The sequence below is a fragment of the Staurois parvus genome, unplaced genomic scaffold (genome assembly GCF_062004578.1).
Source record: "Staurois parvus isolate SC_StPar_1 unplaced genomic scaffold, SC_StPar_1.0 ptg000058l, whole genome shotgun sequence".
Taxonomy (NCBI): domain Eukaryota; kingdom Metazoa; phylum Chordata; class Amphibia; order Anura; family Ranidae; genus Staurois; species Staurois parvus.
Window position 1 is genome coordinate 1,130,918 of NW_028317854.1, and position 15,656 is coordinate 1,146,573.

General features: G+C 42.7%; 1 protein-coding gene across 2 annotated transcripts in view; it reads right to left on the reverse strand.

The window, feature by feature from the left end:
- Positions 1-15,175, reverse strand: part of LOC149469843 (multidrug and toxin extrusion protein 2-like) — a 169,633-nt gene extending 154,458 nt beyond the window's left edge. For both annotated transcript variants that reach the window (XM_089668441.1, XM_089668442.1), the window contains exon 1: positions 15,035-15,175. In XM_089668441.1, coding sequence (XP_089524567.1) covers positions 15,035-15,175 — 141 coding nt within the window. The remainder of the gene's footprint in view (positions 1-15,034) is intronic.
- Between the last annotated feature and the right edge of the window lie 481 nt (positions 15,176-15,656).

Here is a 15,656-nt window from a genome sequence, read left to right on the forward strand (position 1 = left end):
AAGATCTTCATTTACTATTGTGAATTCTATAAGTTGATTCACACAATTTATTATGTCGCTTGTGCATGATATGATATTATTGTATTATGGTTGATGCACAAATATGTGATTTGGGAACAAATACTATTCGGAATGGGGACCCGCTCGGCTCACTGAATGTTATATAGGAATTATATTCATTTTATATTGGTACAATTGTGCCATATTGCGCTCCTAGGTGCAATTGTATGGGCGCCCTGGGTGTAGCTTCCTCGGAATTTAATCCGTTATGCTTGCCTTCATATGAATTGCCTGCAAACCTAAACCCCTCTCCATAATATTGATTTAATATTCTTTTTAATGAGCAGCTACAAAACATAAGATTAGACCTTATCGGCACATGTATAGCTAATGGAATCATTTTCTCATGGTATGAATGTAATTTTTTTCTGTGTTTTCTTATTTTACTATTTCTTGCTGTGATTCCCAAATCTATCCCTAGATGGCAGGTAGGCTTATAGATATCTTGGGTAAGTGATTTTTTTATTTTTCTGATAACCACTCTCAGAGCTGTTCTATGTGGTTACTGTTTCCCTGTAGGGACCAGGGGCGGACTGACCATTTGGAAACTCGGGCACTGCCCGAGGGCCCGGGGTCAGTAGGGGGCCCCATGAGATGCCCCTGGTACCTTTTTCATAGGCTTTTTTCAGTTTGGGTAAGGACACAGGGGCCCCATGATCCCCTATTGCCCGGGGGCCCCATGAGTTGTCAGTCCGCCCCTGGTAGGGACTATATAATGTTGCTAGACGGCTTTGGTTCACGCATGCGCATTGGAGACCTTGCGCATGCGCAGCTGTATATCGGACGTTTGCACCCAGCGTAGAGGATATAAAAGAGGTGGGAAAAAGAATATGGCCTTTTCCTGACAATCATTCCAGGCTGCGGTCATCCCTGCTGCTTGTGCACATTTTTCTTTCACACTTTTCCCTTCCACATAACTTTCTATTAATGTGCTTTGATACAGCACTTTGGAAACATCCAACTTCTTTTGCAATTACCTTTTGAGGCTTTCCCTCCTTATGGAGGGTGTCAATGATTGTTTCTGCACAACTGTCAGGTCAGCAGTCTTTCCTATGATTGTGATTCCTTCTGAACCAGACTGAGAGAGCATTTAAAGGCTCAGGAACCCTTTGCAGGTGTCATGGCTTAATTAGCTGATTAGAATGGGACACTTTGAGCCTACAATATTGCAACTTTTCACGATATTCTAATTTTCTGAGATTGTGGATTTGGGGTTTTCATGAGCTGTAAGCCATAATCATCACAATTATGACAAATCACGGCTTGAACTATCTTGCTTTGCATGTAATGAGTCTATCTCATATTATTAGTTTCACCTTCTAAGTTGCATTACTGAAATAAATGAACTTTTGCATGATATTCTAATTTTTCGAATTTCACCTGTATGTAAAGCGCTGTGTAAATTGACGATGCTATATAAGTACCTGCATTAAATAAAAATAAATACTTTTGTTTACAGTGAAAGTAGCCTGTATGAGAGTGATTGAACAGTACAGCTAGACTTGTCTTCTCTCTAGGTATATTGCTAACTAGCACCTATGCCCAATGCCTTGTAGCAATACCAAAGTTTCAGTAAGCATGCACTGTATGAATAGTTCATCTTTGAATATATGAGGTTATAATCCCTTTATTTTGTGTGAGTTTCTTTAACCACTTGCCCTCCAGAGGATTTACCCCCCTTCCTGACCAGGCCATTTTTTGCAATACAGCACTGCTTTAATGGACAATTGTGCAGTCATTCAACGCTGCAATCAAATGGTATTTTTTTTTTCACGAATAGAGCTTTCTTTCAGTAGTATTTGATCACCTGTGTGTTTTTAATTTTTTGCACTATAAGAAAAAAACGTCAATTTTGAGAAAAAACTATATATTTGACTTTTTGGTATTAAATATGTCCAGTAAAAAAAAATTAAAAAATCAAATTTAAAAATCAAATCAATGTATTCTCCTACATGTCTTTGCTAAAAAAAAAATCCCAATATGTGTAAATTAATTGGTTTACATGAAAGTTATAGCATTTACAAATGGCAGTGTATATATACCGGAATTAAAAAAATTTTTACTCGTAATGGCAGCGATCACTTGGTGTCACTGACATCCCCAGTATATATACGTGATTTTACGCACCCGTGCCACCCTGTAGCAGTACTTCTGCTATAGGGCGGACAGGAAGCTGTTAAAAAACCTTTTTGGGTACATTGAGCAGCATCTGCATTTTTCCACAGGGAATAGAGGTGAAACAACACGTGATACAACTGGCATTTTATTATTCTTTTAGGGGGGCAGTAGGCCTCATGCACACTGAGCTACGCTACTTTTAGGGGCATCTGGATTTTTTTCTTTCTACTGCTAAGTGTCCCTCTATGTTAGGCAATGTGTTCATGCACACATAGGCATTTAGAGGCAAAGAAAACCTCCACTGCCAGCATGTCCAGGAGCAGTAGTGTTTTGGCACTAAAAAAACTCTTGATGCATGTAAATGCATCTAAATGCACGTTAAAGCCAGGCACATCATATGCTTTAACTTTAATTTATTTCAATAGCCAGAATAAATTATTATTCTGGACAATTTCATGAATTAATGCCAAAGCACTTGACATTCCTAAACATGCGTCAAGGGTTTTTTCTGCCATAACCTACATGAGAATTAATGAACAGTACAACTGGACTTGCCTGCTCTCTGTCTTCCAGGGCATTTTACTAAGAGACTCATAAATAATCCCTTGTAGCAAGATCAAGACTAAAATCGTACAATGTTTAACCACTTGCCTATTGGTCACTTTTACCCCTTTCCTGCCCAGACCAATTTTCAGCTTTTGGTGCTGTCGCACTTTGAATGACAATTGTGCAGTCATGCAACACTGTACCCATATGACATTTTTATCATTTTTTTCACACAAATAGAGCTTTCGTTTGGTGGCATTTAATCACAACTGGGTGTTTATTTTTGCTAAACAAATTAAAAAAGACCAATTTATATTTTTTTCCTATTATAACATGTTGCAAACAGGTAATTTTTCTCCTTCACTGATGTGCATTGATGAGGCTGCCCTGATAGGTAGCACTGATGGGCACTGATAGACAGCACTGATGAGGCAGAACTGGTGGGCATTGATGAGGAGGCACTGATGAAGCTGCACTGATGGAAACTAACAGGCGGCAATGATGGGCACTGATAGGCAACATTGATGGGCACTAAGAGCTGATTCACACATATGCGGTGCGGATTGAAGATCAGGTTTCACAGCTAATTGATACAGCAGCTGTTCACAGGTTCATGTCAGGTTTACATTAGGTTCAGGACAGGATTAGCTCAGGATCTTATCCTGTTCACACATATGCGGTTTAGGAACGTTTCCCATAAAGGTCAATGGCCTGTAATCTGCACCTGAACTGGACCACATTGCTCAGAAATCAGACATGACTCTTATCAAAACCACACTGAATCCACACTGAATCTGCACTGGCCATGCACCAGACATACAGTATGTGAACAGCCACCATAGGAAGCAATGTTATTTCACATGTCATGCGGATTAGATACGGTTCAAACCGCATCCATTCCGCATATACAGTTGCAAGAAAAAGTATGTGAACCCCTTGGGATTACGTGGAGTTTTGCATGAATTGGGCATAAAATGTGCTCTGAACGTCATCTAAGTCACAACAATAGAAGAACACAGTTTGCTGAACATAATACTACACAAACATTAGATGTTGCCATTGTTTAATTGCACATAACATGTAAACATTCACAGTGCAGGGAGGAAAAAGTATGTGAACCTTTGGACTTAATAATTTTTTGACACTCCTTTGGCAGCAATAACCTCAACCAAACGTTTCCTGTAGTTACAGATCAGACCTGCACAACGATCTGGAGTCATTTTGGACCACTCCTCTTCACAAAACTGTTTCAGTGTAGCAATATTCTTGGGATGTCTGGTGTGAATCGCTCTCTTACGGTCATGCCACAGCATTTCAATCGGGTTGAGGTCAGGACTCTGACTGGGCCACTCCAGAAGGCGTATTCTGTGCTGTTGCAGCCATTGTTTTGTTGAATTACTTGTATGCTTTGGGTCATTGTCCTGTTACATCACCCATCCTCTGCAGAGCTTCAGTTGGCGGACAGATGGTCGTACGTTTTATTGCAAAATGTCTTGATAAACTCTGGAATTCATTTTCCCATCAATGACAACAATTCGTCCAGGCCCTGAGGCAGCAAAGCAGCCCCAAACCATGATGCTCCCTCCGCCATGTTTTACAGTGGGGATGAAGTTTTGATTTGGTGTGCTGTGCCTTTTTTTCTCCCACATAGTGTTGTGTGTTCTTCCCAAACAACTCAATCTTGGTTTCATCTGTCCACAGTATATTTTGCCAGTAGTGCTGTGGAACATCCAGGTGCTCTTTTGCAAACTTCAAACGTGCTGCAATATTCTTTTTGGACAGCAATGGCTTCCTCCGTGGTGTCCTCCCATGTACTCCATTCTTGTTTAATGTTTTCCTTATTGTAGATGTGTCAACAAAAATGTTAGCATGTGCCAGAGATTTCTGTAGGTCTTTAGCTGACACTCTGGGATTCTTCTTTACCTCATGCAGCATTCTGCGCTGTGCTCTTGCAGTCATTTTTACAGGACGACCGCGCCTAGGGAGAGTAGCAACAGTGCTAAACTTTCTCCATTTGTAGACAGTCTGTCTTACCGTGGACACATGAACATCAAGGCTTTTGGAGATACTTTTGTAACCCTTTCCAGCTTCATGCAAATCAATAATTCTTGATTGTAGGTCTTCTGAGAGCTCTTTTCTGCGAGGCATGGTTCACATCAGACAGTGCTTCTTGAAACCAGTAAACCCAAAACAGATGTGTGTTTTTTAAGGGCAGGACAGCTGTCAGCAACACATCCAATATCATCACACTGATTGGAGTCAAGGTTGGCTCACTCCTGGCTCCAATTAGCTCTGGGAGAAGTCATTAAGCTAGGGCCTCACATACTTTTTCCTCCCTGCACTGTGAATGTTTACATGTTATGTGCAATTAAACCATGGCAACATCTAATGTTTGAGTAGTATTATGTTCAGCAGACTGTGTTCTTCTATTGTTGTGACTTAGATGACGTTCAGAGCACATTTTATGCCCAATTCATGCAAAACTCCACATAATCCCAAGGGGTTCACATACTTTTTCTTGCAACTGTATGTAAACGGGAACTAATAGGCAGCACTGAAGGGCATTGATAAGTAGCACTGACTGGTAGACACTGATTGGTAGCACTGTTAGGCACTGATGGACACTTTTGGGACTGCACTGATAACCAGGACACTGATCAGTTCCCTGATCATCAGTGTAGATGTCTCCTTTTACAGTTGTTGGTCAACAGCAGTTGCATTTACATGGTGATTAGCTGTGATTGGACACAGCTGATCACATGGTAAAGGTCGCTGTGATAGGACCTTTACTGTGTCATGGGATCAGCTGTGTCCAAAGGACACAACAATCACAGAGAGTGCCAGGTGCGCGCTGCTGGGGGCATATGGGGGGAGGGGGGAGCGCATTCTGGGAGGACATTATATGACCCCCCTCCCAGAACTGGTCGACCAACCTGTAGCCATCATTTGGCTATAGCGCAGTCAAGAAGTGGATAACATCCAGATATTTAAATATTAGAGATGCAAATCCAACTGTGTCAAGTGAGTTTCTTTGAAATACCTTATGGGGTACATTGAGGATTATCTGCAGTATTCTGCAAATATTGTGATATAACAACTGGCATTTTATTAAGAAATAGAACGTCCATTTACAGTAAAGTGAGAGCAACTTGTAAGAGAGTGAAAGAATAGTGTAGCTGGGCTTATTTGCTCTCTAGTAGGGATGATCTTGGGCATGTTCGGATCCCAGTCCAAACCCACCAGAGAGTCCGGAAAGTCCAGAAAGCCGTCATCTGTACTGGACCAATAATCTCTGGACAGAGCATTCCCCACCCCACACGCATAGGTATACAAAGGGCATGTACTGTATATCTGAAGCTTCCTCGCGGGCTCCCTCACCTGGGTTCAGACTTAGCTTTGAACACACCCAAGAGCATCCTTACTTTCTAGCCCCAAGGGCATTTTACTAATGAACACCTATGAACAATGCCTTGTAGCAATACTATTGTTAATCTTTGAATATAAGAGACTGTAATCCTATTACGCTGGGTGATCTTCTTCTTTACTTTAACCCCTTGGCGCCGGCGCCTCCCGACCCTTTAAGGGTCATGTGACCATCGTGATTCACCGTCACGGCGGTCACATGATCGAGAAAGGTCCCGATCGAAAGAGGAGATCGGGACCTTTCTGTGAGCAGCGGACATGTGTGCTGGGATCGTGCTCTCAGCACTTATGTTTTTCTTAATTGCACGCAAATGTTCGGCCGCTCGGCGTTAAGGCCCAGACACTAGGAGGCCGCACATTTGCATGTGGCCGGCGCGAAGAGGTTAATGGATACACTGAGGAGTATCTGCATCTTTCCATAGGAACACTGGTATAACAGCTGACACTTTGATTTTCTTGTAAAAAGATTGTTTGATTAACCACTTCCCAACCACGCTATAGCCAAAAGACAGCTACAGCACTGTCGGCTAGTTCTGGGAGGGCATCCATGAATGTCCTCCCAGAACCACGCCCCCCACACACCCCCTGGAACACGCGCCATTCGAGATCTGTGGTTGTTGTGTCCTTAGGACCCAGCTGATCACATGTCCAAGTAAAGAGCCAATCAAAGCCCCTTTTACCATGTGACCACATGTATCCAATCACAGCTGATCACAGTGTAAATAGGAAATGCCAGTTATCGGCAGTCCTCTCCTCACGCGCTGTCAGCCAGAGAGACGGTAAGCGGCATTTCTCAGGGGGCTACACTGATCATCAGTGCCTTGATAATTAGTGTAACCCCATCAGTGCGGCCAATAATGCCCATTAGCGCCCATCTGTGCTGGCTATCAGTGCTCATCTGTGCTGGCTATCAGTGCCCATCTGTGCAGGCTATCAGTGTCCATCTGTGCTGGCTATCAGTGCCCATCTTTACTGGCTTTCAGTGCTGGCTATTAGTGCCTCCTGAGTGATGCCTGTCAGTGTCCATCAGTGATGCTTGTCAGTGCCCATCGGTGCCGCCTATCAGTGCCCATAAGTGCTACCTATCAAAGCCCATCAGTGCCTCTTCATCAGTGCCCATCAGTGCAACCTCATCAGCGTACATCAGTGAAGGAGAAAGACCACTTATTTACAAAACATTATAACAGAAAATAAGAAGCTTTTTATTTAAAATGTTTTGGTCTTTGTTGTTTGTTTAGCAAAAAAAAAAAAACCCCAGTGGTGATTAAATACCGCCAAAAGAAAGCAGTATTTGTCTAAAAAAAAATGATAAAAATTTAGTTTGGGTACAGTGTTGCATGACTGCACTGTTGTCATTCAAAGTGCCTGGTAGGCAAGTGGTTAAAGTGAAACATTTGAACATCTTTTGGACACTTTGAGGGGTCACCAGGAGACATACTAATACTTTTTGATGTCTACACATGCTATAACATCAATATTTTGGTATGCATACAGAGATATGCCTTAAAGGAGGACTCTGCTCTAGAATGATCCCTTAAGCTACTCATTCTAAAAAATATCTGTTGGATTGTGTGTTGTGGTAAAGCGCACAATTTGCATGCGTTCCTGCAATGCACAAATGTGAACCTAGCCTTAGAAAGAACTATTAGGAACTGGTGATAAGCGGCCACAGCAAACCTTGCAATTTAGAAAATGTTCTTTGACTGGTTTGATGCTAAGCATGGCTCAAAGCAATAAACCCCCAAGCTTATTTTATTTGTAAGGTGAATCTTCTGAGCAGCTCGGACAGGAATGTCCAGTTTCAGTGAGCTCAGAACATAATGAACATCACACTTCTGCAAAACCTTTATGTGTGGCCTGGTCAAGTCTAGGTTTTCACAAATCAATTAACTTATCTGTAGTACCAACAACTGTAAGCCCATCCTCTAACACCCAAACTACATTCATTGAGGCACTATTGCCAACTTTCCTTCCTGGCAAAAAAATCTCAGTTGGCTGTGTCAATGATGATGAATAAGGGGATAGGTGTTTAGAAAAATAAATAAATAAAGGTGACACACATTGTGGCCTCATCCCCACCTGCAGCAAGAACACACCTGTTCTCCAATTTTCCTCTAAAATCCTCTGGGCTAAAAAGAGAAATGAATGGCCAATAGTCTTGTATCCACCGATTAGACTTCTCCTAACCAAGATTTTAGTGGTTAAATCAATGCCATCAATGCACATAAAAATGATAAAAGGTTGCCACTATGCTCCAGCCTTTAGAGCTCTAGGGGAGGTAATGTATAATGTCCAGTAGAAAGTCCAGTCTTACTGCAATGATCTTCCATTATTATTGATGGAAGATTTGAGAAATAAGATAAGGATTTTTCTTGTGACATGGGGCATGAGTCTAGGTTTTGTTCCTGTTTCTCAAGACAAGGAATTCAGTAATCCTGGTCCATATAAACCAGTAATTTATAGCATAGGAAGAGGACATGGTGAGTTCTGCTTTCAAACATTCATGTTCATAAGATGTCAAAAGTCTCAGCCAAAAGTAAAAATAAAAATTGTTTCCGTTTGTAATGTCCCAAGGGTGCTAGATCATTATCTAAAGACACCTGAAAGCCAGGTTGAGCAATTTGTAAAATATCTCACTCTGTTTTTCTATGAAGTTTAACTGATTGTGGGATGGATTGGAAATACCAAGGCAGAACCAACTGGAGCATAAAAGAGCAATTTTCTCCAAAGGTATCCATACCTTAGGTTTTCATGTATATAACACGTATTTAACACTTCATGTATATAACAAGGACTAAATGAATAGCACTGTGGTACAATTTGACACCTGATAGGGCCAAGCCTCCTTTATTCTTGAATTTCCATAGTATAGTATGTTTTATTCTGGGTGGTTTGGCCAAACAAATGTGATGACTGAGTGGAAGTGAAAAAAGATTGAGAGATAAAGACAGGTAGTGTTTGCAGGAGATACAACAATCTTGGTAGAACATTTTGTTTGATGATATTATATCCACTTGTCCATGAAAATGTGTTCTGAGTCATACACACTGTAAATCAATTCTTATTTTTTGTAGGAATGGGGAAAGTTAAGATTACAGAATTCAGTAAGTTCTCTAGCTAGATATATAACTAAAAATTTACTTTTTCTCTTTTTTATTGAGGTCAGTGGTTGCTTTAATGCATTAAATTCCACATCATTTAATGCAGTAAAGTAAACAAAGTCCTTTTTTTACAAACTACAACATACTGTTCCATAACAACATGTGCAACTTAAAGGCATGTTTTTTAAAGCATTTGTAATTTCAATGTTGCCCATTAGGCCACATGAAAAAAAAACTCTCCCCCGTACAATATTTTGTTTGATTTATTTCTTTATTTTTTTGGCATCAGTACATATCCACCATGGCAATGCCCAGCTCCCCATACCCTTTCAACAGTGGCTTGTTATTAGCCTTGAAAATGGGCATTACAAATTAAAATATTCACCTCCCATAGAATATATATGGTTTTGCAGCTAGGTTCAGGGATAGTGGATTTTCAGCTGGGTTTCCTGATCCTCCCATGAAACATACCTGGGTCAATTTGCTCATTCCTACTATTAATTAGTTATTTGCCCCTTCCTTGGCTTTTTGGGTAAAGTTTCCACAGTTCAAGTACACTTTAAGGTGTATGTAAAGCCAAAACATTTTTTGTATTTTGATACAGTAAAGAAGGATTAAAACTCCTATCGAGGAATTTTTTTTTTTTGCTACCCTCTTTTTCTGTGTCTTTCTTTCCTGGAGACACAACAGGAAAATCAAGAAATCTCTTCAAAGTTAACAATATTACCATCTTGCAGAGCTGTCACAGATTCAGGCGTGCCTACAGGAAGATTTTCCCTCACCCTTTGTTCTAGCAATAACTCAAAAAGGGTGAATGCCCCCAGTGGGGGGTTATGATGAACCTCTGACTTAAAGGGGTGTATTTACTAAAACTGGATAGTGCAAAATCTGGCTCACTTCTGCATTGAAACCAATCAGCTTCTAACCTAAACTTGTTGAAATAAGCTTTGGCAATAAAACCTGGAAGTTAATTGGTATCTATGCAGAAGTGAGCCTGATTTGTACGGTGGCCAAACATGTAATATATGCTTGTCTTTATTTAAAATAAGGTTTAATTTTGAATAAAGCCTAATATCAGATTTATTAGCATAATTATATATATTTTTTAATTTGCTGGTTATTTTCAGACTTAGGAGATTGAAGCTCTTCCTTTGCTGTATATAAGACATCTTGTAGCATGTAAAAAAACTAAACATATTTAGAGGTGACACACATACTGTACATATATGGCTCAAAATTTCAAGTCCTGAGCTAATAGCCAGGACTTAAGAGTTACACACCACCAGTTGCCTAACCCCTACTCTGCCCGCCCCTAATTCCACCCCTAAACACGCCCTCATAAATTATCATATGAAATGGCACTGCTAAATGTTTTATGCAGAAGGCAGGAAAGGGAAAAGGGAAAAGGAAGGAAGGAGTGAAGGAAGGGAGAAAGGAAAAGAAGGGAAGGAAGGGAGGAAAAGAAGGGAAGGAAAGGAAGGAAGGGATGAGGGAAGGAAGGTTGGAAGGAAGGAAGGAAGGAAGGAAAAGAAAGGAAGGGAAGAAAGGGATGAGGGAAGGAAGGAAGGAAAAAAGGGAAGGAAGGGAGGAAGGAAAAGGAAGGAAGGAAGGAGGGAAGGGAATGGAAGGACAGAGGAAGGAAGAAAGGAAAGGAAAGGGAGGGAGGGAGGGAGGGAGGGAGGGAGGGAGGGAGGGAGGAAGGGAGGGAAAGAAGGTAAGGAATGGAAGGGAGGGAGGAAAGAAGGAAGGGAATGGAAGGGAGGGAGGAAAGAAGGAAGGGAGGGAGGAAAGAAGGAAGGAATGGAAGGAAATAAGGAAAAGAAGGGAAGGAGTGAAGCAAGGGAGGAAGGAAAAGAAGGTAAAAGAAGGGAAGGAAGGGAGGAAAAGAAGGGAAGGAAAGGAAGGAAGGAAAGGAAGGAAAGAAGGGACAGAGGAAGGAAGAAAGGAAAGGAGGGACAGAGGAAGGAAGAAAGGAAAGGAGGGACAGAGGAAGGAAGAAAGGAAAGGAGGGACGGAGGAAGGAAGAAAAGAAAGGAGGGATGGAGGAAGGAAGAAAGGAAAGGAGGGACGGAGGAAGGAAGAAAGGAAAGGGAGGGATGGAGGAAGGAAGAAAGGAAAGGGAGGGATGGAGGAAGGAAGGGAAAGGAAGGAAGGAAGGAAGGAAGGAAGGAAGGAAGGAAGGAAAGGAAAGGAGGGACAGAGGAAGGAAGAAAGGATAGGGAGGGAGGGAGGGAGGGAGGAAGGGAGGGAAAGAAGGTAAGGAAGGGAATGAAGGGAGGGAGGAAAGAAGGAAAGGATTGGAAGGGAGGGAGGGAGGAAAGAAGGAAGGGAATGGAAGGGAGGGAGGAAAGAAGGAAGGGAATGGAAGGGAGGGAGGGAGGAAAGAAGGAAGGAATGGAAGGGAGGGAGGAAAGAAGGAATGGAAGGAAGTAAGGAAAGAAGGGAAGGGGTGAAGGAAGGGAGGAAGGAAAAGAAGGGAAAAGAAGGGAAGGAAGGGAGGAAAAGAAGGGAAGGAAAGGAGGGACAGAGGAAGGAAGAAAGGAAAGGAGGGACAGAGGAAGGAAGAAAGGAAAGGAGGGACAGAGGAAGGAAGAAAGGAAAGGAGGGACAGAGGAAGGAAGAAAGGAAAGGAGGGACAGAGGAAGGAAGAAAGGAAAGGAGGGACAGAGGAAAGAAGAAAGGAAAGGAGGGACAGAGGAAGGAAGAAAGGAAAGGAGGGACAGAGGAAGGAAGAAAGGAAAGGAGGGACAGAGGAAGGAAGAAAGGAAAGGGAGGGAGTGAGGGAGGGAGGGAGGAAGGGAGGGAAAGAAGGAAGGAATGGAAGGGAGGGAGGAAAGAAGGAAGGGGAATGGAAGGGAGGGAGGTTGGAAAGAAGGAAGGAATGGAAGGGAGGGAGGAAAGAAGGAAGGAATGGAAGGGAGGGAGGAAAGAAGGAAGGAATGGAAGGAAGTAAGGAAAAGAAGGGAAGGAGTGAAGGAAGGGAGGAAGAAAATGAAGGGAAGGAAGGGAGGAAAAGAAGGGAAGGAAAGGAAGGAAGGAAGGAAAGGAGGGACAGAGGAAAGAAGAAAGGAAAGGAGGGACAGAGGAAGGAAGAAAGGAAAGGAGGGACAAAGGAAGGAAGAAAGGAAAGGAGGGACAGAGGAAAGAAGAAAGGAAAGGAGGGACAGAGGAAGGAAGAAAGGAAAGGAGGGACGGAGGAAGGAAGAAAGGAAAGGAGGGACAGAGGAAGGAAGAAAGGAAAGGAGGGACGGAGGAAGGAAGAAAGGAAAGGAGGGACGGAGGAAGGAAGAAAGGAAAGGAGGGACGGAGGAAGGAAGAAAGGAAAGGAGGGACGGAGGAAGGAAGAAAGGAAAGGGAGGGACAGAGGAAGGAAGAAAGGAAAGGAGGGACAGAGGAAGGAAGAAAGGAAAGGGAGGGAGGGAAAGAAGGTAAGGAAGGGGATGAAGGGAGGGAGGAAAGAAGGAAGGGAATGGAAGGGAGGGAGGAAAGAAGGACGAAATGAAAGGGAGGGAGGAAAGAAGGAAGGAATGGAAGGAAGGGAGGAAAGAAGGAAGGAATGGAAGGAAGGAAGGAAAAGAAGGGAAGGAGTGAAGGAAGGGAGGAAGGAAATGAAGGGAAGGAAGGGAGGAAAAGAAGGAAAGGAAAGAAAGGAAGGAAGGAAGGAAGGAAGGAAGGAAGGAAGGAAGGAAGGAAGGAAAGGAGGGACAGAGGAAAAAATAAAGGAAAGGAGGGACAGAGGAAGGAAGAAAGGAAAGGAGGGACAGAGGAAGGAAGAAAGGAAAGGAGGGACAGAGGAAGGAAGAAAGGAAAGGAGGGACAGAGGAAGGAAGAAAGGAAAGGAGGGACGGAGGAAGGAAGAAAGGAAAGGGAGGGAGGAAGGAAGAAAGGAAAGGGAGGGAGGGAGGGAGGGAAAGAAGGTAAGGAAGGAAGGAAAGGAAAGGAGGGACAGAGGAAGGAAGAAAGGATAGGGAGGGAGGGAGGGAGGGAGGAAGGGAGGGAAAGAAGGTAAGGAAGGGAGGGAGAAAGGAAGGAAGGAAAGGAAAGGAGGGACAGAGGAAGGAAGAAACGAAAGGGAGGGAGGGAGGGAGGGAGGGAGGGAGGGAGGGAGGAAGGGAGGGAAAGAAGGTAAGGAAGGGAACAAAGGGAAGGAGGAAGGAAGGAAGGAAGGAAGGAAGGAAGGAAGGAAGGGAAAGGGAGGGACGGAGGAAGGAAGAAAGGAAAGGGAGGAAGGGAGGGAAAGATGGTAAGGAAGGGAACGAAAGGACGGAGGAAAGAAGGAAGGAAGGAAAAGAAGGGAAGGAGTAAAGGAAGGGATGGAGGAAAATAAGGGAAGGAAAGGAAGGAGGGAGGAAGGAAGAAAGGGAAGGGAGGGAGGAAGGAAGGCAAAGGAGGGAAGGAAGGGAACAAGGGGAGGGAGGAAAGAAGGAAGGAAGTAAGGAAGGAAAGAATGAAAGGAAGGAAGGTCAGACTCACATGGATGGTTCCAGGCTCACATGCTCAGTCAGAATCATAATAGAGCTGCTGGCTGCTCTGTATAGAATTTCTCGCTCACACATCCTCTTCTGCACGGACTGGAGTGTCGGTGGGCACAGAGGGAGGCAGAGCAGATCCAGCCTCTCTCCTCTCATATTGGTGCAGAGGATGAGGGAGGTGCTGGGCACTGAGGAGCACATGGGGGGACAGGAAACTGAAGGATCAGGGATGATCGGTGCAGTAGTGGGGGCAGTGACAAGCACTGATCCCCTATATGGCTTTCAATGAAGCAGCTAAAAGCCGATTCTCCTCCTCTCCCTCCCGCAGCTTTCAGCTGCTTCATTGAAAGCCATACTGGAGATCAGTGCTTTTCACTGCCGCCTCTCCCACCCACCCCTGGATCTCATTGGTTATTTATCAATGTTTGTTTTGTTGTAGTATGTTCCTCTTTTATCATGGTTTAATATTCAAATACTTTGAGATATGAAATAACAATATACTTATATCTTTATATTATGCAGGTTACTTTTCATATTTCAATTCTGGGAAAACTCGTCCGGGGGATAATGAGCACATTTGATATGAGTTGATGCTTGATGACTACAGGGACCCATTTGTCTTAAGAAAACTATTTTTGTGTTAAGAAACCGTCACAATTTGGGGCCCCAGTAGTTTGGAGCAGACCTGGCTACAGGGCCAGCACCAGCAAAAGGCAGCATAGGCAGCTGCCTTAGGGTGCCAGAATTATGTAAAACCCCCCAAAATTATATATTTTCTGAAAGCAAACACCCTAGAGAATAAAATAGCGGTAGTTCCAATTTGTATGTCACATGATATTACTGCATTAGTTTATGAAGCACAAAACTTCAGTAAAAAAAAGAGTAAAGTGGCATAAAGAGCACATAAACAACAAGATGTGCTTCCTATAGACTTCAATACAATCTGTCCCTAAATTCCTGTTTTGCTGAGTTCTGAAAAACATTCAATAAACCCTTGGTGAATCCAACCTGCACAGATTCACCATTCAATAGTAACAACACAGTTGCTTCTTGCATTGAACCTGAACAGGACCCGGAAGATCACAGCTATCACTGTAGTAGTGATGACTACTACAATGATTTCCAGCTCCTCCAGTGGACCATTAGGTATGAGAAATGCATACTTATATTGTGCCAAGTTGAAGCAATGTAAACATTCTATATAAAAAAATTCCTGGAGTTCAGCTTTAATGATTACTGTATACTTATAAAAGATGGCACCCTTGACAATGTGAATACCACAAGCAGTATAAATACATCAAAGTCTTGTCTTACCATAGGTATGGCCAACCTAAGCTGCTCCTTTACTTCATTACAGAATCCATAAGGTACCAGTTGACGAAACAGTCTCTTAATTCCATGAGGTTTGTCTGATAAAGGAGAGGTCTCCTTGGCTTCCTCTTTGTAACTTGTCATAGTTTTTGGAGATTCTCACTGTTAGATTTACAATTTTGTAGATCTCTTACACTAAAGAATACGGTGAAAGGTCCATTGTGCACTGTCACACTGATCGTTTGAACAGGCTTAACCTGGAGGGGTGAAAGGTAAGAGAATTCATCTCTACATGTTTTGCAGGCTACACTCAATGGGAGGAGAACACACTGTAATCTGACCATCAAGCTATGCATATCAATGAGCAGTGATCGCTCTATGGAAAAAAAATGGAAGCAGTTGATAGATATTTTTACCTAGGCATGGATGCATTGTTTAAACAAATGAATATATTTTTTCTCACTTAAAAATGTTATTGACTTCAACAAAGAGGTGATACAGAGTAATAAAAGTGTTTAGAACTGCTGTAATTACATTTCTGAGCAGATGACATTCAAGTAATACACTATAGTCATATACAGTTGTGGCCAAAATTATTCAACCCCCAATGCTGTAAAGGGGTTTA